Source organism: Cornus florida, unplaced genomic scaffold (assembly GCF_030987335.1).
Source record: "Cornus florida cultivar Cherokee Brave unplaced genomic scaffold, ASM3098733v1 CherokeeBrave_3.0.0_Hap2_Chr04, whole genome shotgun sequence".
In the NCBI taxonomy this organism is placed as follows: domain Eukaryota; kingdom Viridiplantae; phylum Streptophyta; class Magnoliopsida; order Cornales; family Cornaceae; genus Cornus; species Cornus florida.
The window spans coordinates 20150639-20174686 of record NW_026775574.1 but is presented as its reverse complement, the minus strand read 5'-3'; the positions used below and the strand labels follow the sequence as shown (position 1 = coordinate 20174686).

Sequence of the window (24048 nt, the reverse complement as noted above, 5' to 3'; positions counted from 1 at the left end):
TATTACTCAAGAATATATAATCATGTGATCTATCTTTAAAATCTCAATGGTGAAGATTGAATTAAGAGGCTCAGAATTACAAATGCCGAGAGATTACTCCTCAAGCATGTAAAGGTCAAACTCTCTACATTTGACTGTGTATTGAATTTCAAAAGTCAGAAACAGAGATGAAGTTGAGTTTTAGGATCTCTGCCCGCGAGGAGTGTCACCTAAGCTAAGAAAATAGATCTCTCTACTGATGCTTCATCGCCACTTCCACCATCACCGACTTCCACCACCGCTACGATCATCCACCATCACCGACTCCAAGTGAGTTTAAGGACCTCCGTTTGTGCTGAGAAAGGATGTGAACCTCGTACGGTTCAGTGGTGAGTTTTATGGCCTCCGCCCGCATGGAAGATTGGTTGATTTTGGGCCGGGCTTCATTAACCTTATGGCCTCACGCGGTTCAATGGTGAGTTTTATGGCCTCCGCCAGCATGGAAGATTGGTTGATTTTGGGCTGGGCTTCATTAACCTTATCGCCCCTCGACCGGTGGCCTCTTAAGGCTTTATTGATGTAAGTCATGGACTCTTATTTGTTACAAGTCCATATTACTCCAAAATATTTAATCACTTGATCTATAGTTCTATACTTACAATTTCAATGGTGAAGATTGATATGTTACAATTAAATGTTAATGAAGTGACACCTAAATTCTAATGAAACTTAATTAGACTTCAACAATCTATAGTGAAGTACGATATTAGTTGACCAAATGGTGTAGTATGATGATATGATAAACTGGATCGGTAATCAATTGACTTGGTTGATCATAAAGATTTAGGAGGAGTATGAGGGCCTTTCACTAAACTTGAACACTCAAAGTCACTAATTGAACAAATTTCTGTTTTATGTCACTATGCAAGAAAGATGTGTTTCAGATTGAATATATTATAGTTTGAAAATATATATATGTAAGTGCAAAATTCTACTCAACCAATAACAATTGAGAAAAATAATACAACATACTCAAGAACAATAAAAATAAATAAGAACAGTGTCTAGAGAAGCGTAGAATTGCTTGGATCCTTTCCTTAGAGGTCTGGGCCTCTATTTATATACAAAAGTTAGAAGAATTATGGTAGGACTCGCGTTGCTTGTCCTCTAATTCTTTCCATATATCAATTTCTTTACAAATAGAATTTTTTCCTCTTTATAATTCTTCCATTTCCGGATTTTCCTTACATAGAACTTATTCCTTTGATGAATCCTTTTCTTTGTAGGACCGGTTCCTTCTTTAAATGGATTTGGGCCGCATCTAACTTGGTACACATGACTGCTGGTGTTTTGATTCGAGCTTTAGTAAAGCTTGTAGTTAGATAGCGGTAGTTTTGGGCTAATGACCAACTCTACTTGGGCTTCTGACGAAATGGGCTTTCACCTTTATTGAAGATAAAGTTACATTTATGATGACGTGGATTGCTCTCATTGGAGGGAGATTTTTCCCTCCACACTTTGCCCCCAATTCCGTCTTTAATTGGATTGCGGCTCCTATTAAAAAGGGAATTGAAGTTGCACGGTTGTCTTTTTTACCAAAAGACGTTTCGAAGATTGCCCATTGCCACTCTGCCTTAAGAGATTCTATAAGGATTACTTTTGCTCTCACTACGTTTCTTGCATTCTTCACTCCGTCGTCTTATCAGGTTAGTTCTTCATCTTTTTCTCTTCGATCTTGCATTATGAGTACTTCGACTACTCTTGAACGTATAGATATCATAGATTCTGAGTCCACTCCCTCGTCTTCCCCTAATCTCATTAGGGTTCCTCCACTTAGGGTTTCGAACTTTCCTAAACCTATAAGTGACTCGGCTAATCAGCCAGGTGTTTCTCCGATCCAAGCTGAAGCATTCACTTTCGGGTCGGACAATATCCTCACTAAGGAAGAGAAGAGTGTAATTCTATCTATTCGTCGCATTCCGTTCTCCATTGAATCCGTAATGGAAGAATTTGAGATTCCCGAGGAGATAGAAATTGCAGAGTACCCCAGAGGCGCTGATTTTTGCGCCAGCGAGGGCGTCGGAGAAGACGAGTTGCTCTTCTCTGTTGGGCATCTCAACGCTCTTAGGTTCCCCCTTCCATCATTTAGTCTTCAACAAATTGGGGATTGCACCCCTGCAAGTAAACCCTAACTTCCTTCGAGTAATCTCAGCACTCCTCATTCGCCGGTGGCAGGAGAGTCTTGACCTGACTTGCTGATTACTTATTCTATTTCTAAGCATGGAACCGAACCTTGTCGTTTCTTTTTCACTTCCCCCTTACACCAAAGGATATGCACAGACCTTCCTATTTTTGAGAAGAAGTGGAAAGAGAGGATGATAGTTGTTAAAGGGAAATGGGCCGTACCCCAATCGAGCAAACTCCCAATCCCTCGCAAGTTCGGGAAATTAGGTATAGAATATCCCCTTTTTCTTCATGAAGAGTGCTCGGGCTGTTTCCCATGTCGAGTCTTACTATTTCGATATATTTACGAGTTTCTTGGTGTTTTTTCAGCAACATTTCCTTCTTCGGCTGCTAAAAAGAGGCTTTCCTTCCTGAAAAAACGGGTCTGGAGCAACCCTCCCTTGATCAAGAGCTTACTCACTTCTGCGAGTCTTAAAGCAGTTGCTTCTAGAGCTGTAGCCGCTGATCTCATGGACCTCTCACTTCTATCTTTTGACAGCTTCCCCATGATTGAGGAAGAAAAATAGAGGGCTGAAGCCTTGAAGAGGAAAGCTGCAGAGAATGTTCCGTTGACTATACTGCGCACAAATGAGCAGGAAAAGGAGATTGACGAAGTCCCTTTGAACAAAAGGGCAAGGCTGAACTCCGCTTCAACCGCGAAAACCAAGGATGCTTCCAACCCAAAAAGCAAAGGGAAGAAAACCGAAGAGGTTAACCCTGAGGATGAGGTCAACGCTTACGTCCTTGCTGAGGCTGAAGCACCTTGGACTCCTTCCTTCTCGAGGGCTGACAAGTCCATCCTCCATGTTGGTGATTCTATGATCACTAACCCATCTGCAGCACTGGCCGTTGCTCGGGGAATGTGGCTCCCCAAGGATGAAGAAATTATGGGCAGAATGGGGCTGGAACAACTACGCCCATCTGCCCCCGTTCGAGCCATAGAGGTTTCCCCCGTCTTTCATTTCCATTGTCATAATTGCCTTACACACTTTCTTACATTGTTATTATCTCATAATGCAGGGCTTGTATCATACTATGGCCCTCTGTCCTACTGCTGAGGTCCAGTCTCTTTCCCTTAAGAAGCTGGAGAAGGACCTCAGTAATTATGAGAAGAAGGCATCCCATGCCATTGCCAATACACAAATTGCATACGAGGCTCGGGATATTTACAAGAAGCGTTTGGCTGCCTCTGATGCCAAAGTTGAGTCGCTGGAGGCTGAAGTCCAGCGTTTGAATGATGCCCTTAGCACCTGCATCATTGTAGGGAGGCAGATGCAGGGTCGTTACACCAGTTTGGTGCGCTTATCTAGCGCCAAGGCATTCAGGTCCAGCTTCAATCAGGGTTCAGGGGAAAAGACAACAGATCCCGAGGCTTTTGATGCCCAAATGGGAGTGTCATTCCCTTATGATGAGGGTCCAAAAGCTCAGGAAGCTAAAGTTCTTTTTGCCGAGATGGTGAAAGCTCATCCTGAGGTCCCTTCAGCTCCAAGTGTCTCTACTCTTACAACTGGCCCATCAAATCTTCCACCTGCAAGTCCAGCTGTGGTAGATGCTTTTGAATCTACCCCGTTTGATCCGAAGAGGAAGTAGGATCGAGTAATATATATATATATATATATATATATATATATATATATATATATTCTTTTTGGTAATGAAACAACATTGGGAATGAATGATATATCCATGTTTCTTTAAGCTGTGTCATTTTTATTCTGCTTCGACTGAGTATGCTTGTATGCTTTTAATATTGCACACACTTTGTCAAATGAGATTATTTTTAAGGAAAGTACCCTGCCTGAGAGTTCCTTATCTGTTCCATTCCGAAAAAAAATAAATAAGATGTGAAGAAGAGATCTCCTCTAATGGTTTATTTGATAATAGATGATTGTTTTTTCCTTTGGTGATTTAACCGTTAAGAGAACCCTTCTTGAAACGGATTTGTGTGAAGCAAGTATATTTATACTTGTTTCTTCTTGTAGTTTTTCAATGTGGGACAATCTCGTGGCTTATATTACCGAACTTAGAATCAGTGAATATGAACGTAAGAGTTAGGTTTGCCGAGCCGGATACTTAGGGTCCGAGGCGAATAACTTACTCCCCGGCGCTGAGCCTGAGGGGAGGTTGGTTTGCCGAGCCGGATGCTTAAGGTCCGAGGCGAATAAATTACTCCCCGGCGTTGAGCCTGAGGGGAGGTTGGTTTGCCGAGTCGGACACTTAGGGTCCAAGGCTAATAAATTACTCCCCGGCACTGAGCTTGAGGGGGAGGTTGGTTTGCCGAGCCGGACATTTTAGGGTCCGAGGCGAATAAATTACTCCTCAGCGCTGAGCCTGAGGGGAGGTTTGCTGAGCCGGACACTTAGGATCCGAGGCGAATGAATTACTCCCCGGCGCTGAGCGTGAGGGGAGGTTTGCCGAGCCGGACACTTAGGGTCCGAGGCGAATAAATTACTCCCCGGCGCTGAGCCTGAGGGGAGGTTTGCTGAGCCGGACGCTTAGGGTCCGAGGCGAATGAATTACTCCCCGGCGCTGAGCCTGAGGGGAAGTTTGCCAAGCCGGACACTTAGGGTCCGAGGCGAATGAATTACTCCCCGGCGTTGAACCCGAGGGGAGGTTTGCAGAGCCGGACGCTTAGGGTCCGAGGCAAATGAATTACTCCTCAGCGCTGAGCCTAAGGGGAGGTTTGTTTATATTTTTTCTCAAACAACTTATCATGAGGCCGAGGATTCAAAAATGATAATAGGCTAAGAAAGTGAGTAACAGTGGCTGTGAAGTTTCCTATTTGTTGACTTTGGAGACTTTCCTCCTCCATTGATACTCCCTTCTTGGTAACCAAATGTAGTGGACTACGCATATATTAATCGCATTTCTTTTCTATTTCTATCCGATGTGGGACATAGACTAAATTTTGTCAAAAAGGTCGGTGTAAGAAATGCCTCTGGTATTGAGCTTGACAGCCTTAAATACCAGTGGGCCCTTTTTACACCGCAATTAACTATTTGAATATTCCCATATATAACAGAATGTAACACATACTTTTTTGTCGATGTGGGATAGAAAGTTTTAAACATAGGCCATAACTCATGTTTTTTTTTTTTTTTTTTTTTTTTTCATTAAAAATCATTATGATGAATGCTTTTTTAACAGCTTGCTTCTAACATTGCTTTGCATAAAAATTGCATAGTGCGACTTGGCATGCATAAAAATTGCATAATCATAGAGTAGTATGAAAATATCTCTACATAAAAATTGCATAATGCGACGCATGCATAAAAGTTGCAAAATCATAGAGTAGTATGGCCTCCATTTTTATGGAAAGAAATAAATATGATAGAAGTAAAATAAAGAAAAGTTTGGCTAACTGTGGACATACTCAGTCTTATTTGTGAAGAATTTGTAGCAAAATTGACAAACTTATCTAATGGAAATACCTTTTAAGGTGTATTGCGTTCCAAGGATGCGTAATGGGACGTCCGTCAGCTTCAGCCAGACGATATGCTCATTTCCCCACTACTTCGGTAACCCTGTAGGGTCTGGTCCAATTAGGTTCCAATTTCTTTACATGAGCTGTTTCTTGCTTCAAAACCCAGTCGCCTACCACAAAGCTCTTGAATCTGACGCGTTTGTTATAACTGTTGTGCAGCTGTTGCTGTTATGAAGCAAGCCTAATTGCTGCAGCATCCCTTCTTTCGTCCAGGAGATCGAGACTATGTTCGAGCTGCTGACTATTGTTTCCTTCAAGCAATAAGAATGTCCGAAGGGTCGAAACTGCCGCTTCGGTTGGGATCACAGCTTCAGATCCATAAGCTATGGCAAAGGGACTCTCTCCCATAGGCCGCTGCGGTGTGGTTCGGTACGCCCAAAGCACCTGAGGGAGATTCTCGTACCATTTAGTTTTGAGTTTCTCCAATTTCTTCTTTAAACAACTGAAAATTGTCCGATTAGTTATTTCAGCCTGTCAATTCCCTTGTGGATGACTAACCGCAGCTAACTTTTGTACAATTCCATGCTCAGCAAAGAATTTTCTTGTACTTCTATTATCGATGTTCTTACCATTGTCCATCATAATGACTTTTGGGACCCTAAACCGGCAAATGATGTTGTTCTAAAGGAAACTTTTTACCTGCTCATGGGTCACGCTTGAGTAGGCCTCGGCTTCTACCCATTTAGTGAAATAATCTGTAGCCAGTAGCACGTACTCCTTTTGCTCCACAGTTTTGGGTAACGGGCCCACCATATCAATCCTCCATTGTGCAAATGGCCATGGATTTGCCATTGCGTGCAAATCTTCTGCAGGCTGATGCTTCATAGGACTGTGACGTTGACATTTGTCACACCTTCGTGTATACTCTTCTGCATTCCGGGACAGGTACGGCCAGAAGTAACCTTGAGTCACGACTTTATGCGCGAGGGATCTGCCCCAGGAATGGTTACCACAATCTCCGTCATGGATTTGTCTCAACACCACAAGAGCCTCAGTAGGGCTTAAACATTTCAGGTAAGGACCTGAAAATGACTTTCGGTATAACTGATTGTTAATGATGGCATATTTAGCTGCGGTGATACGGAGCTTCCGTGCTTCGGACTTCTGGTCTGGAAGAACCCCATGCTTGAGGTAAGCTTCCAATGGATCAATCCAGCATGGTTCTCAAGGAATAACTGGAACTACTCCCGCGGAGGATTAATGTTGGGCTCGTCCAGAACGTCAATTGGTACGATCCGAATCAGATCCTCATTTGAAGATGACGCTGATGTGGTCAATTGATCTGCTTCGGCATTTTCAACACTAGGTACCTGATAGAATTCGATCTGATCAAATCCCCGTACAACGTTCTCTACAGCTTCTTTATATGCTTTCATTTTTTCTTCTTTGGGATGGTACTGACCTGTCACTTGATTTATAACAAGCTGTGAGTCACTAAAAACCTTTAAGCAACGTACCTGGAGACTGCTAGCCAACCGAAGACCAGCAAGTAATGCCTCGTACTCGGCCTCATTGTTCGTAGCTGGGAACTTCAAGCAGATAGATTGCTGCAGCTTGGTGCCTTTGGGAGTTGACATTACAACGCCTACTCCTGCACTTACTTGATTCGAGGAACCATCGACTCGAAGTTCCCACTGTGGTTCTGGGTGTGCCGGCTCTTCGAGAGTATCTTTATACTCGAGAAGGAAATCCGCTACGACTTGTCCTTTATGCGACACCTTTGGCTCATAGGTTATGTCGAATGAACTAAGCTCGATAGCCCACTTCGTAATTCTCCCAGATAAATCAGGCTTAGAGAGTATACCCCGTATAGGATAGTTGGTAAGTACCACAATGCTTTGAGATTCAAAATAATGCCGAAGCTTCTTCTTGGCATAGATCAAAGCTAAGATAACTTTTTTTGCTTTACTATATCGCGTCTCCGCATCTGTCATGGTCTTACTTGTATAGAAGATTGGATATTGCCTCTTTCCTTCGTTTCTAATCAATGCTGCACTTGTCGATGTATTAGAAATCGCCAAGTACATAATAAGAACCTCCCCGGGTTTTGGAGCGAATAGAATGGGTGGTTCAGCCATGTAACCTTTCAACCGACTGAGGGCCTCCTGTTGCTAAGGTCCCCATATATCTTTATTCTTGGATCGTATAGCATCAAAGAATGGTTTGCACTTATTTGACAATCGGGATATAAACCGGCTGAGTTCTGCGATTCGACCAGTAAGTACTTGCACCTCCTTGCGATTTTTTGGTTCCTGATTCTAGATGAGGGCTTTAGCCTGAGCCGGACTTACCTCCATCCCTCTTTTATTCACTATATGGCCGAGGAATTGACCTGATGATACCGCGAAGGAGCACTTAGATGGATTCAACTTCATGTTGTACTTCTTCAAAGTATTAAAAACTTCCTGTAGATGCTTTGGATGATCTTCTTTCTTCACACTTTTAACCACCATGTCATCTATATATGCTTCAACTGTCTTTCCCAGCAGATTGTTGAATATCTTGTTGACAAGTCGTTGATAAGTAGCTCCAGCATTCTTTAGTCCGAAGGGCATGACCCTGTAACAATAAGTCCCCTTTTCTATAATAAAAGCCGTTTTTTCTTCATCTTCGGGGTCCATAGGAATCTGATTATATCCCGAGTATGCATCTAGGAATGTTAACCTCTCGTAGCCGGTGGTAGCATCAACCATCTGGTCTATCTTGGGTAGAGGGTAGCTATCTTTAGGGCATGCTTTGTTGAGGTTGGTATAATCTACACAAACCCTCCACTTTCTATTCTTCTTTTGTACGACTACCACGTTCGACAACCACTGCGGATATTGTACTTCTCGAATGAAACCTGCTTGCAATAATTTGTTTACTTCTTCAGCTATAATGCGATTGCGTTCAGGGGCAAACCTTCGGTGTTTCTGCTTAACCGGTTTAAACTCCGGATCCACCTTCAGGCTATGGCAGGAAACTGTGGGATCGATCCCTACCATGTTCGAGTGATCCCATGCAAAGGTATCTGCATTGCTCCAGATAACATCAATTAATGCCTCCTTTTCTTTGGACGTGGAAGAAGAGCTTAGATAAGTAACCTTCTGAGGGCCGCCGAAGATAACTTCCACGGCTTCGAGGGTCTCCTCGGTGGGCTTCGCGATTTCCTCCTCCTCCTTTCCCTTAAGATACTTGGGCAGTGGGCTCTGTAATTGCTATTTGGGTCCAGTTTTGGAAGCCTCACCTGGTTGCTGTTGAGTCGACATCCTCTTCGCCTCAACCTGTGTCAGCATATAGCATTCCTTCATTGCGACTTGATCGCCCCACAGATTAATTACTTCTTTCCCATCCGGAGATAAGCACCGCATCACCTGGTGGAGGGTGGATGGAATTCCTCTCATCCGATGTATCCAACCTCTTTTCATGATGAGATTGTAAGAAGGATGGATCTCTGTTAAAACAAAGTTCTCCTTCAGAGTCCTCTTCGCCACGGTTACGGACAAGTCTATTACTCCAAGGGATCTACTCTTGTGCCATCAAATCCCAACAACGGACTGGAGGTAGGTCGAATAGATGATGACGTGATCTCTAATTGATCAAAGACCGTCTTTGTGATTATGTTAGCGCTACTTCTTGGATCTACCAAAACCCTCCTGATCATACAATTGGCCATTAAAAGACTGATGACCAATGGATCCTCATGGGGGAGTTGCACTTTGGATAGGTCGCCATCTCCGAATCCAATACTAATGCTACCAGAATTGATAGCATTGACCGAGGATATCTTCCTGAGCTTGTGGGTCGCCCTCAATCTGGATCTGTACACCTCCTCGGACTCTTGATCATCTTCAGACCTGCCATGTATTGCATGGATGACTTTTACTTGCGTACCTTCTACCTTACGGGGATAGACCTCGCGGGGCTTTGCATGCTCCTTTGTTATGAGGTAATCCATTCACTCACCTCTGGCGATCATATTCTCCACCTATCGCCTGAGGGATCGACAATCGTTTGTTGAATGCCCATAATCTCGATGATGAGCGCAATGCTTGCTTTTGTCCCTTTGCTCCAGGGGTTGCTTTATTGGCTGCGGAGTTGTGAACTTCGTCTTATTCTCTTGGAAGAGCCAAGCCAAGGTAGTTCGGAGAGGTGTAAATCCGTCCTCTACCCTTTGCCTTTTTTCAGGTGCCTGGGTAACTGGCATTGAGGAACGTTGGCTTTTTTGAATCTTTGGAGTTGGGATTCTTTCTCGAGGCTTGTTTTGCACTGTCACGAGGGTAGCGTGCTGCTCTCGGTGGGCTATATTTTCTTCAAGCCGAATGTAGATCTAGGCTCTGGCATTTAGAGTCTGCATGTCGGGAGGGGAATACTTGACTAGGGAAGTGTGGAACTTCGTCCCCTGAATCATTGCGAGTTTAAATGTCTCTATAGCAGTTGCGGGATGACAATCTGCTATTTCTGATGTCTCCATGTTGAATCTTGATAAGAAATCCTGCAAGTTTCCCCCCTTTTCTGCCTTACGGTGAAGAGGCTGGCAATGCTTTTCTTTTGCTTTTTATTTCCGCAATACTGTGCCAGGAACATGGTGTATAGAGTTACGTAATTCGGGATGGATTTATGCGGTCTATTCCTGAACCACTCTAGTGCTGCTCCTGTCAAACTGGTAGGAAAAACTCTGCACATCCAAGGGTCATTACGATCATCCAAAGCCATCTTTTGAGCATAATGATCTAGGTGCTGAGAAGAATCCCTTGTTCCATCAAACTGGGTGAAAGAAGGCATGGTGAATTTCTTGGGCCTCTCTACCAGATACACATCGTCAGTGAAAGGAGTTTTGATCAAAGAATTTTTGTGTTCTCTAGCCATCTCGGCAGGTGTTTGAATCTTCAGGAGTCTCTTCTGGTCAAAGGCATCCTGAACGCCTGCACCATCTGGGATTCCATTGGACCACACCGTAAGCTTATGGCTGGATTCGACCTGCTCATCCTGCGTGCGATGAGGGACGTTATCTGAAGCCGTAGCCTCGGATCTTGCCTTCCGTTGCTGCTGAACCTCATTCGGCTGAACCTCATTGGGTCATGCCCCATTAGGTGGAACCCCATCAGGCGGAAGTCCAGTAATCGGAGGAATATTCTGACTAGAGGGAGCTGCTGTGTCACCCACTGGTGGCGGTGGTGCCAACTGAGCCAGCGTCGTTTGTAGAGTGTTATTCTGCTGTTGAAGTAAGGCGATCTGAGCCACACTTGCTTCGTTTGCTTGACGAAGTACGTCAAATTGGTGCAGAAACTCTTCACGCATTTTTTGCATCAACTCCATCTGTTGATCTGCTGAAGATCCTCCGTTCGACATTCTGGACGGTTAGCTACAGGATTCACTTGTAAAACAAAAACAAGAATGGGAGTATATTTGCACACGTTTCCTACAGACGGCGCCAAAGTGTAAGTGCAAAATTCTACTCAACCAATAACAATTGAGAAAAATAATACAACACACTCAAGAACAATAAAAATAAATAAGAACAGTGTTTAGAGAAGCGTAGAATTGCTTGGATCCTTTCCTTGGAGGTCTGGGCCTCTATTTATATACAAAAGTTAGAAGAATTATGGTAGGACTCGCGTTGCTTGTCCTCTAATTCTTTCCATATATCAATTTCTTTACAAATATAATTCTTTCCTCTTTATAATTCTTTCCTTTCCGGATTTTCCTTACACAGAATTTATTCCTTTGATGAATCCTTTTCCTTGTAGGATCGGTTCCTTCTTTAAATGGATTTAGGCCGCATCTAACTTGGTATACATGACTGCTGGTGTCTTGATTCGAGCTTTAGTAAAGCCCGTAGTTAGATAGCGGTAGTTTTGGGCTAATAACCAACTCAACTTGGGCTTCTAAAGAAATGGGCTTTGACCTTTATTGAAGATAAAGTTATATTTATGATGACGTGGATTGCTCTCATTGGAGGGAGATTTTTCCCTCCACAATATCTAATTATCTTTTTGTTTAATTATTGTATAGTGTTTAAAGGAAAAGTATTCACGCATAGATAACATTTAATATTATTTAATACAAATTAATTACTATAAGATTCAAAAGGTTTGTAATCACGAGTTTTTACCATTATCACACTTAATTAGTATGGTTAGTCACTGCTGCTGCTCTTTCCAAGTTTTCGTGGAAAATTCACATTCCTCTTAATGCAAACCCTAAGCCTTTTTCAAATGTGGTTTGGAGGGAATATAAATCAACACCAACGACCCGGATCACCAAACTGGAACTCACCTACTCTCTCCAGACTCACCACAGCACCAATTGCATCTTTCCGGCCGGTTACACCGCCGTGATCAACATCGACGACTCAGATCACCAAACTGGAACTCGCTCTGAACTCACCTAAGCACCAACTGCATCTTCTGGGCCGGTTACGCCGCCGCGATCGACACCAACAACTTGAGTTGGAACTCGACCACTCGCTCCGGACTCACCACAACGCCGGTGACCTGACTTACCACGATGCGTTTCAGGAGGAGCACGACAAGGGCAATACTAGAATTTCACTCACGAAGGACCTGATCAGAGTGAGCAAATCAAGATTCTATTGCCACAAGTTTTGTCATTGAGTCAACTCGCTCACTTTATTAAATAGAATATTATTGCATTTACTAGAATTGGAGAAATTTTAATTTTCTGTCAAGAAGAAATGGGCAGTTTAAATATTTGGACACATACTTGTGCACTATGCCCTTTTCAACCCATTTGATCGAATATGTGCGTGTAATAGAATTAAACAAATCATTGCTTCATTTTTCTAACAAATTTTTTGGGATTACTTTAATTTGTTAGAGGGTTGATTGAAATCTATTGTAGGTATATATTCATAAAAGTGAAAGATACTGGTAATTTTGTACTCTTATTCTTGACAAAGTTTTTTATTGATCAAGATTGTTTTTTAACAATTCTTTTTAACCAATTGATAGAATATGATGCTAATAGTGAAATTAAGAAACGGGTACTTAAATTTTCTTAAAATGTGTCTCTCCCTCTCCTTGCATTCTCCAGTTCCATTTTTAGCTTATTAAATAGAATTAAACAAATCATTGCTGCATTTTCCTAACAAATTTTCTGCGATCACTTTAACACGTCCCTACATTCTATTTGACACACAATGTGTGTGTTGACAATTGAGGTTCAAACAATTTAGATTCTGCATAATGTCATATCTAGGGTTATCCATGTGATGGGCGTTTTTAAATAATTTGGGATATTGCTTATTTGATGAGCTTGAACATAACGTCGGGCTTAAAGAGGGCTCAGGCTGGGTCCAACGGATTCAGGTCGTGACATTGAGGTTCTGTTGAAGCATATGGAGAAAATTACCGTGTCTATCAGAAGGGTGAGAGGAATTATCTCGGAAACAGAGAGAATGGAAAATAAAATGTGTATAACATGTTACCGTTTACCTTATTTAATATCATATTCCCTTATACATCATAAATTTTTATTCCTGTTGAACTAAACAAATAAAACACACACATGGGTTACCTCAGTAGGTGAATCATCTTCTTCTTTTCTCCCTCTTCGCCTTCCTCTTCCTCTTCTCCCCATTAGCTCTCTCTCCTCTCGTTTTGAATCAAGAACACTAGAACACTCTCTTTCTCTAGTCTTTGTTATTCCACTGGTAACTATTCACATTTGGGCTCAAGTATGCCATTGTAACTGGTATAATTCTATTTTGGAATGACTGCGTTAAGACAAACTTTTTACGGAGGTAAACAAACAGTTGTTAAGCTCATTGTCTATGTTTGTTGAACTGTTGTAGGTTGAAGTTTGTCTCCTATAATTCACAAATTTTGTTTCTGTCCACACCATTTGGCTTTCTCTGGAATAATGCGCAACCATTTTGTAAAGAGAATCGATTATTCAACTACCTGAGATGAGATGAAGAGTCTTAATATAGTTTTGAAAATACTTGAACATATTATTGTGGCAGTAAGTATAACAACAAACACAGAAACTAGGTACTTTAACATTCACAGAACCATATAGCTTTCTTCTCGTAGGTGTTGTTTTTATTTTGAAGCATCCAATCATATTAAAAGTGTAAATCAAAAAGCAAAATTGTCCCAGTTGAATATGAATTAGCATGTAAAGTGCATCTGTGTGGAATTTTGGATTTTCATTTCCAGTTTGTAACCTGAACTTCTTTAGTGTCTTTGGTTTTGGGTTTTGGAGGAATAACTGCTTCAGTTTTCCTTCTAGATTTGGGAAACATTAGAAAAGCTTACATTGTTGTTTGTTCCTCGTTTACGATACTTTAATTTGAATTGTTAAAGATTTCTTAAAGCATATTTATGTTTGATTATGGAAGCAAGCTTGGATTTTTTAGTAGAGCAACTTGTAGTAGACATGATTGAAACGTTTGGACACAGCATTAAAGATTTTGTATAATTTAGATTTACATGTCTGATCATTATTGATTTTATCAGAAAATTGGGGCTTTCAGGAAAATGATCCATGTAAAAAAAAAACAATGTAACAAGTGTTGATTTCCTACAAAAAATTGGAGTGTGCGTCGAGATCTCTTGGCTATAGATATGTAATAATTTGTGGATGTTGACTTGAGAGCTAGATGTTATGCAATGTTCATCTTCAGAATGATTTCTTGTGAAAACTTCGAGGCACGAACTATGTTTTAGCAATGGTATAGTCTTGCACCTAATTCAAAATGCCTTGTTCCATTGGATGTTTTTTAAAAAACTTCAACGCACGAAATTCATATCCTCTTATTTATAATTCCATTGGATGTTTTTTAAATCAAGATTTCAATTGCAGGATTCCCTTTTAAAGTTCAATGCACAAGCACTCCACTGTTAGTTGCAGAATCTGAGCACAATCACAATGGATTTATGGTATGTTAAAAAAGAAACAAATGGAGCAAATGGATTTATGGTCAAACAAAGCAACATCAAAGGAATCACTCTCTCAGATGTGAGGAGTTATTGATTTGTGGGCTCTTGCTCTTTGATGAGGTGTTTTTCACTATCGTGATTTATAATTATTTTTTTCTCAGCAAGAAATCCTCATCAATTCGCCATCAAAACTTTTAAGTGTTTTTAGTAAGGTTTGCTGAGAAGATCTTTGTTGAGAAGTTAGTTCTTTTTTTTTTTTTTTTTTTTTTAATGCAATTAGTATGAAGACAGATTTTGTACCATTTGCTATGAAGGGATGATCACCACACAATTCTTGCACTTCTTTATATATGAAGTAGCATACTCTTGTTATGGCAGTGACAAGAATGGTTAATGTAATTAATTTTATATATATATATATTAGGTTAATGTGATATTGGAGGAAATTAATAAAAAAAAGTGCATGATCTGCCATATTTTTGACTTGTGTGGCATTTAAATGTAAAAGTGATGTCAGAGAAATGAGCAAAACATAACCGGAATGAAAAGGTCTCAAAATCACAATGAATTCTAATGAAACTTAATTAGTTGACCAAATTATGATAAACTGGATCTGTAATCAATTGACCTGTTTGAGGCCTTCCACAAAACTCGACTCTCAAATAAAGTTGCAAGAAACAGGTGTTTCATTGAATCTATAATAGTTTTAAAAAAATAGGAAAAGCGTCTAACTATTTTTTGCTTAATTACTGTACAATGTTTAAAAGAAAAATATCTAAAGAAAAATTACGTTTGACATTATTTTACATAGCAATTTTTTTTTTTTTACCATTATCACGCCTATCATTAACATGATTAGTTATTGGTACCTGCTCTTTCCAAGTTTCCAGGGGAAATTCACATTCCTCTTTACTGTCCAAAAAGCAAATCCTAATCCTTTTTTCAAATGTAATACACCATTGTGTGTATATATATATATATATATAAAATAACATACAGAGGCGTTACACGCGGGAAAATATGATAAGTTTATTGCAGTCTTCAACTATCACCCTATTTAATTTGAATCATTTCCACCGAAACTATCAAGATGGCCAGAAGACACCATCATCCATCCTCTTCATCACTGTCCATCATCTCGGATTTAATTCTAATCATTAGCTCCTTACGATGTACCGCGAAACACCCAACAATTCCCCTTGTTAATTCATGCACAAACTTCAGAGAGATCAAGCAAGTCCACGCCCAACTGCTCATCAACAGCCTTCTTAACGGCTCGCTTATCCGAGGCCCAGAGGCGGAGGGAAGAGGGCCCCCTAAGTTTTTGGAATTTTTTTTAGTATAGGTAAAAATAAAATAATATAGTATATATAGTACAAAATCTATACTTGGCCCCCTAAGAAAAAAAAAATTATTTCTTTAATTAGAATTTAACAAAATAGTTTATATAGTGGTTTATAACGATTATAGAATCCCAATAAAAATTAATTCACATTAATGTGGCTATCTTAAAATTTTAACTCAAATACTGTTTTTTCCATAATGTGACTACAAGCACGATTCTTTCTATAATCTTATTATTCTAAAATTTCATGATTTTTTCCATCAATTTTTTTTTTCCTTCTTTTTATTCATTTTTATTGAAATACTTTTATAAGAATTCTACAAGAAATTAATTTTTACAAAATCAAGAACAAAAATTTCATTTGAAGTTTTGAATATCAACAAAAATTGATGATTTAAGAATCTAAATTTTTTTTTTATTAATTTGTTTGTGTTTTTTTTTTTTTTTTTTTTTTATCATTGTTATTGTTTTGTTAAATTTTCAATTGTTACATTTTTTTTAAAGTTATTTTTGTTTTTCTTTCCTTTTCGGTAAATAAAGAGAGTTATTTAATTGAATTTTTTTTATAATTTTGGCATAAATCTTATTTGTGTTTGTTCAGAAAGTTTGATAAAAAATTTCAAAAAGTTTAAATAGATATAATTTTATATGAATATAATAAATAGTAAAATATTTTTGCCTGCGTAATATAATTTTTTTTCCCCAAAGTTCTAGTTAGGTAATGCTATTTATAATTTTGGCCCCCCAACCTCAAAATCCTGGCTCCGCCCCTGCCAAGGCCAATTTGTTGCCTTCATTACCCGCAATCACCCCAACAATCTACAATATTCCAACCAAGTCCTAGACCAATGTCACACCCCAACTCTCTTTCCCTTGGACTGTTTGATCAGTTTTTTTTTTTTTTTTTTTTTTTTTTTTTATTTATTTATTTTTAATTTAATGCAATTAGTATGAATACATATTTTGTACCATTAATGTATTTGGTATGAAGGGATGATCACCACACTATTCTTGTTGACTTCTTTATATATATGAAGTAGCACACTCCAGCGACAATGATGAATGTAATTAATTTAATAAAAAAATAATAAGTTAATATATGATATTGGAGGAAATTAATGAAAAAAGTTCCATGATCTACCACGTCTACATGAGATGGGAGTAGAAAGAAGATAATTACCAATTTAAGCTACTTACAAGTATTCTCTCTAACTTTTAATATTCTTCTTCTAGGCTTTGAAACATTGATGGTTAAGACAATAATAAGAATAACAATAATAATAATAATCACAAAGATCAATTTTTAGTAGAATATATATTGTATCAGGGGATTTGTTCAACTTCTTCAAGAATGTATCCGTTCCTTAGCCCACATGATTTAACTGAAAGTAAAATAATATTAATCATTGAAATTTTAAGGCCACTTAAGTTATGAATTCAAACTTAATTAGACTTCCACTTATTAAGACTTCAACTGGCGCATCCTTTTAGTTTGACCAAATTTCTAGTCTAATATGATAACTGGATATGTAATGAATTGACTTGGTTAATCATCTAGCCTTACTCTAAACTTCGACATTCAAACAAAGTTGTATTTTTCTGTGTTCTGAAAAAAAAAAAAAAAAAAAAAAATGAAGAAGAAAAGGGGGGTTGTATTTCATGTAACTAGTAACTAAGTAAGAAAAAGGTGTTTCAGATTGAATCAATAATACTTCGAGAAAGTATGCAATTGTCTAATTTTTTATTTTTTTTAATTACTGAATAATATTTAAAGAAAAAAATTAATTACACTTAAATTACTTTTAGATTTGGTCAAATATCACATTGAAATATCTTTCGAAAATTACTATAACTAATATTACAAATGTTTAGTCCATTTGTTACTTACACTCCAAACATCACTTTTCAATGATATTAGAGCTTTTGCATATAAAATGATATTGCTACCCTTTTGATTCTTAGTTGACTTACAAAATGGATTGAAATGACTTAAATACCTTTTAATTTTGATTATATAAAATTTAAAATATTCTTTAAATTAAGTGCATAATGGTCAAATAAAGGGGCATGAATCACACCAATTCACAGTTTAAAAGTAGCAGTATTGTATTGTATTGTGGGTTCAAATTAAGGCTGCAAGTTGGGTGGGCCCAACCCAGCCCAATTCCAACCAAATCACAATCCGAAATTAGATTGGGTCAAGTCAACCCGAATTCTATCCAAAATGGGTTATGTTCATAACCCAGTCCGAATATTTTGGACGGGTCGAACTGTTTCACAGATCAAATGTTTGTAAATATCAAAATTTTTAAGAAAATTTTATTTTTTAGTCATTAATACTTGCCATTTTTCTTTTAATAAATACCTAGAAGTGCAAATTGTCTATTACAATTAAAATAGCGTGTTGGGTTTTAACTTATATTGTCTTAGCTTAGCCCAATATTCCAGTGATGCATCAGTTGTGCGTGAGGACTTTGAACTCTTGAAGGCCAATTTTTTATGCCAACATGGAATTATAGATGAATGTGAAATTACTGTTAATTGTGGAAATAATGTTTATACATTGTAATTAGGGGTGACAAAAGTTGACACGACCCACCAACACGACTCGAACACGACACGAGTTAAATGGGTTTGGGTTGACCTTAAACGGATTCGGGTCATAAACGGGTTGACACGATTAACCCGTTTAGTTAATCGTGTCGTGTTTGGGTTGAGAGGTTTAACCTGTATAACCCGTTTATGCACGTTTAACTATATATGTCATAAATAAATTTCTGTTTAAGTTCTAAAATTACTATATAAACTTATGTCCTATAATTTAATCTTCTATAAACTATAAACTATTTAGTAATTTGGTTGATTAAAACTTATATATTTTTTTTAATATTTATTATTTTATTGAGTATTATTAATAATTTAAATAATAGAAATTTTTTTGTAAATAGTTCATTAAACGTGTTACACGTGTAACCCATTTAATAAACAGGTCGTGTTAGTGTTGAGAGTTCGTGACACGATTATTAAATGGGTCGTGTTCGGGTTGAGCTATTTAGTATAATACTCTTAAGTTGACACGACACAATTATGACCCGCGAACACGAATTGCCACTCCTAATTGTAATACCCCTATATTTTAAAGAAATTAATTATTGGGATTTATTTATTTTTATTTTTAATTAAAATGTTTTGTTTGATTTAATTGGGTTTAATTGCTTTTATTTTATTTTTAAATGATTTATTTTATTTAATTGAGTGCTTAGATTAATTCTTATTTTAATTAAATTATATTTCGTGATTATATATGATAATTGTTTGTGTATATGCTAATTAATAAAGACCCATGGTTATGTGATTATTTAAATGATCATTTTTGTATAATTATATATATATATATATATTGATATATATAGGTATATATGATTAATTAACTAATGATTAATTATGAAAGGTATATATATATATATATATATATATATATATATATATATATATATATATATTATTTAAAGATATTTATTATGTTTTGTTAGTCATAATAAAAATAGGATTATGGTATTAATGTATATAAATATACACATAAGGTTTTATCGTTAAAAGGTTTTTCAGAGAGATAAAGAGAGAAGAAGAGGAGGCCAACAAAGAGGAAGTCAGATCAGAGAAAGAGAACGCCGGAATTACAAGAGACAATCAAAGCTTTAGACGTAGGTTTCGTTTCCAAACCTTCAGGTGAGTTTTCTCTATTTTTTTCTTAAAACTGATAAGTATTTCACCTTGAGTATCAAGGCCTTAGATTAAATTTATTAATTACATCATGGTTACAATTGATCAATCAAAAGTATTAAGTTAATTTTATTTGATTAAATCAGAGTATTAAAAGCATGATTTATTATATTTTATTTTTAAAATTGTTGAATTTTGTTTATATATATAGGTTGTATATATTTAAAATCAACTGTTATGCTTGATTTATGACCCAAGAGGGTTAACTAGGGTTTATATAATTTTTGGTATTTTTCGGTAATTTTTCTGAAATATTCTGTGACTTCTCTGTAATTTTCTGATTTTTAGAATTATATATATATTTATATATGTGTATAAATATTATATATATACTGTTGTACGAATTGGAGGCGGCTGGTATGTCGGCGCATCAATAGGGTGTAATCCAGTGTTGTACAGTACATGGAATAATGGTGCGCACGCTGATCTGGGCTATTAGAGTAGTATGATGTAAGTGAATTGATCCAGTGCATCGCGGCACATAAAGTATGGTGCGCATGTGAAGCTGGACCATGGATTAGGTCTGGTCAGTAAAAGATTGATCTGGTGTGGGTGTATGCATATAAGCTCAGGTGAAATAATTTGGTGTAGGTGCATGCATGTGAGCTCAAGTGAGTTAATCTAGGGTGGGTGCATTTATGTGAGCTCAATGATATAATCTGGTGTGGGCAAGCTCACAGCAGTTGAAAGACTCCAGCCAATCAGAAAGCACCAGCACACATAGAGGCTTGGATCCAATGCGTGTGCGTGCGGGGGAAATCCTTGTTGGCCCGATTCGATACTTGAAATTAAAACGGTCATAACTTAGTCATCTTAAATCGAAATTGGGCCATTCTTGAGCTCAAATTTAAGGAATTTTCGTTCTCTTTCTAATGGTACCAATTTCATTTTCAGATTCACATCCTACTAGGAGATATTTATATTTTAGTGAGACAGTGTTGGAAAATTATTTAAACCAAAACGGAGTATTTATGGGATACCATTTTTGACATATTTAGAAGCATTTAATTTGCATAAATATAATAAATTAATAATTTGTTAAGGAAAGAGATATATATAAATATATATACATATATTTATTAATATATATGTAAATGTGATTTAAATAATCAAGGATTATATATATATATATATATATATATATATATATATATATATTATTTAAGGTTATTAGTATTATTACTTTTATTTGGTATATTATAATTTATAAATAGTATGGTTAATTAAATCATAATACGCTGGTTATTAAATTAATGTTATACTTCTAATATGCATGAGATATCTATGTATGATTGTACATGGTTGAATTGTAGACATGGATGAGTTGCCAAGGGCTTAAATAAATTGGCTAAATATTTATATGAATAAAATACATACATAGGAAGCATTGATGAGTTGTTAATTAAAAAGTATAAATATCTATACTTGAGGAGGTATAGTTGAATTGCCAATATATAAATAAATATATTTATAATGGCATGATTGATTTGCCAAAACATAATTAAATTGTTATGTGTTAGGTGATTAAAATTACATCTATGGTTATTGTATGTATAAGTTGGATTAGGATTAAATATTCTTATATTAGAATAATCTAATACCTATAAGTTAGTTATTTATTTTATTATATTAATAAAATAATATTGGTGAAGATATAAACTTTTTGTCAAAGCTTAGATATTGGATTTATGATTTTAGGTTTGGATTAAATATATTATTCCTTTTATTATAATTTATTGTTGAAATGATTAAACAACTGTCTAGGATGGAATTAAAGTTAAAGGAGTTTTTTTCTAAAAGAAAAATAAATTGTGAATTAGTCTAATAATGATTATTGATTTAATCATTGTTTAATGATTGTGAAAATTTAAATGAATTTATTAATGGATGGGATTATTGTATTATATATAATTATTTATGTATATGTGTGTATCATAATAGATTAAAGTTAAAACTTTATTAAGATTGGTTTTGGCCAGAAATGATTTGTTTATTGGTTTTCAGAGGCTTGGTAGAGAGAGTTTGCTCGTGGGTTTGACCCACTTTATTTTTATCTTTTAGGTTATAGAGGTTCAAGTCTCAAGGTTACTCTTTCAATTTATTTCAAAGTAGGATGATAGACTTATTTTATTTATAATTGACTGGATTATTGGATTATAGTTTTAGGAATCCTATAATTCAAGGACCCCTAAAATCATAATATAATAATCCAGTCAACTATAAATAAAATGTGATACCCTCGGATTTTCAGATGTGGGTTAGCCAGGCCCACGCCCGAATACCCGAGGATATCAAAAAAAAAAATGGCAATAATTGAACACATAATACAATTATGATAAATAGGAATAAATAAAATTGCTGAAAGAAAACTAAAACGATAATCCTTTAATGAAAACCTCATAATAAATTTTTATATGTAAGAACAATTCTGATACATCCAAAACGTTCAAGACAAATACAACTCAGAAATCCATCTGGTGGACCCCTATTCAAAACCCAACTAAAGATAAACTAAACTAAAAAGAAATCTAAAACTAAATATAAACAGCAGTCCTACGCAGTCGGAAGAATGAGCGACTGTGTCTACTCAACACGAACAAGCTCTAAGACTGGAACCGTCCGATACCTGAAAAATAATAGTGGGTCAGGCCCACGAACAAGTTCTATTCTAATCACAATTCAAATAGAAACCCGATACGTAAATACATCCTAAATATCTCAACAATATCTATTAAGTCCATACATATATATATATCTACACTAAAAAACTCTCACTAGACTACAATGGGAGTCTCAACCTGAACAGAAGACAACATGCAAAAACGCACCTAAAGGTGGGCAAGAGTACCTAGACCAAACAGGGTATACCTTAACCATCATAACCAACTATGCATCCCATTACAGATACGCTCCATAACCAACGATCCTAAGACCTAAGCTCATATCGTAGTACCATAAATATATATATAAATTCCATCGAAAACCAATAAAGTGCCGCTTAACTGTTCATTGCCAATGCACGACATTTAATTAGGATTTAAATATTAATATTAAATCCATTTCCTAAATCCAGAATAGGTAGGAGTTAGCATTTTGATCTAATCCAAACCTAATATGCCACTGTCCCATACCAGTGCATCTAATCCACAAAATCCATATAATTGATAGAACCGGTAAAGCAGTTCACCAATAAAAATCCAGAAGAGGTAGGAATTATTGTTTTGAGCTAAACCATCCCTAGCATGCCACCGTCCCATACCGGTGCATACAATTCATAACATTCATGTAATCACAAAACATAATATAGTAGTTCAGCAATTAAAATCCACAACAGTAATCCATGTAATTAACAGAACAAAATTTAATAGTTCAGCAATTAGAATCCAAAACATTTATCCATGTAATTGCAGAACAGAGTTTAATATCTCAGCAATTAGAATCCAGTGTAAGCATAAATCAAGTCTGATAATTAAATGACCCTATAATGCATCCAAAGCAAGGTTATAAATCCTATCACAGTTCGTTAAATTGCTAGACACAGTTTAAGCAATTAAATCCTCCATATCCGTTAACAGTATGCAAGATTATTTAAACTTCCCTACTGTTAAATCCGTTAGCATAAAGACATTAATTATGCAATGTGGGTTCTAATACAGCGTAATATAATATTTAGAGTCCTTACAAATCACCCAAAACAGTCCAGGAAAAATTAAACAATTTAATCATTTATGTCCGTTAACAGCATGCAAGATTGTTTAAACTTCCCTACTGTTAAATCCGTTAGCATAAAGACTTTAATTATGCAATGAGGGTTCTAATACAGCGTAATATAATATTCAGAGTCCCTACAAATCACTCAGAATAGTTCAGGAACATCAAAAACCCAAATCAGACCCTCAAACCACGTTCTATAGCAAGTTTGGCATGAGAGCATGCTCTCATAAGTTGAGAGCCTACTCTCAACCATTGGCAACTGGCTCCCAAGGTGGGAGCCGGCTCTGTGGTACAGGGAGTCGGCTCCCTCAATTCCTGGAGCCGGCTCTCTCTCTCTCACAGAAAGCCGTAACCCGTTTCCTCCTATTCTGCTCCTTTGTCCCTTTCTCCGGCATGTATAATTATCTCTGTAATTTTTTATTAGGGTTCATAGGAGTTCAATCTATGTCCAAATTATCCCAGAACTCATAAAAAAAACTGTTTGCATTATTAACATAAATATAGAACACATAAGAGACAATCATTGGTAATAAGAAACAAATTCAATTTACAACATATATTCAGTGTAACTCTTATTTAATATGATTCAATAAGTGTACAAGAGTTATTTAATGTCCAATTAAAATCCTAGAGAT

General features: G+C 36.9%; 2 protein-coding genes across 2 annotated transcripts; both read right to left on the bottom strand.

The window, feature by feature from the left end:
- Positions 1-5854: 5854 nt before the first annotated feature.
- Positions 5855-9036, bottom strand: LOC132304809 (uncharacterized). The gene is made up of 5 exons (XM_059802525.1): positions 8913-9036; positions 7978-8696; positions 6919-7791; positions 6326-6811; positions 5855-6157 (listed from the first exon to the last, which is right to left on the bottom strand). Exons 1-5 carry the CDS (start codon positions 9034-9036, stop codon positions 5855-5857), a joined length of 2505 nt encoding a protein of 834 aa, XP_059658508.1.
- Positions 9037-10120: 1084 nt separating this feature from the next.
- Positions 10121-11017, bottom strand: LOC132304808 (uncharacterized). The gene is made up of 2 exons (XM_059802524.1): positions 10751-11017; positions 10121-10654 (listed from the first exon to the last, which is right to left on the bottom strand). The coding sequence occupies exons 1-2, from the start codon at positions 11015-11017 to the stop codon at positions 10121-10123; spliced, it is 801 nt and encodes a 266-aa protein (XP_059658507.1).
- Between the last annotated feature and the right edge of the window lie 13031 nt (positions 11018-24048).

What these genes read in the sequence shown, in the direction of transcription:
- LOC132304809 (XM_059802525.1), bottom strand. Translation starts at nt 9,036, where the DNA reads ATGCGGTGCTTATCTCCGGATGGGAAAGAAGTAATTAATCTGTGGGGC. An exon ending in ATGAGGATCTGATTCGGATC is followed by an intron (nt 6,812 to 6,918) that starts GTACCAATTGAC and finishes GCTTACCTCAAG; the next exon opens with CATGGGGTTCTTCCAGACCA. An exon ending in CAAGCGTGACCCATGAGCAG is followed by an intron (nt 6,158 to 6,325) that starts GTAAAAAGTTTC and finishes GGGAATTGACAG; the next exon opens with GCTGAAATAACTAATCGGAC.
- LOC132304808 (XM_059802524.1), bottom strand. Translation starts at nt 11,017, where the DNA reads ATGTCGAACGGAGGATCTTCAGCAGATCAACAGATGGAGTTGATGCAA. An exon ending in ATGGGGTTCCACCTAATGGG is followed by an intron (nt 10,655 to 10,750) that starts GCATGACCCAAT and finishes CATCGCACGCAG; the next exon opens with GATGAGCAGGTCGAATCCAG.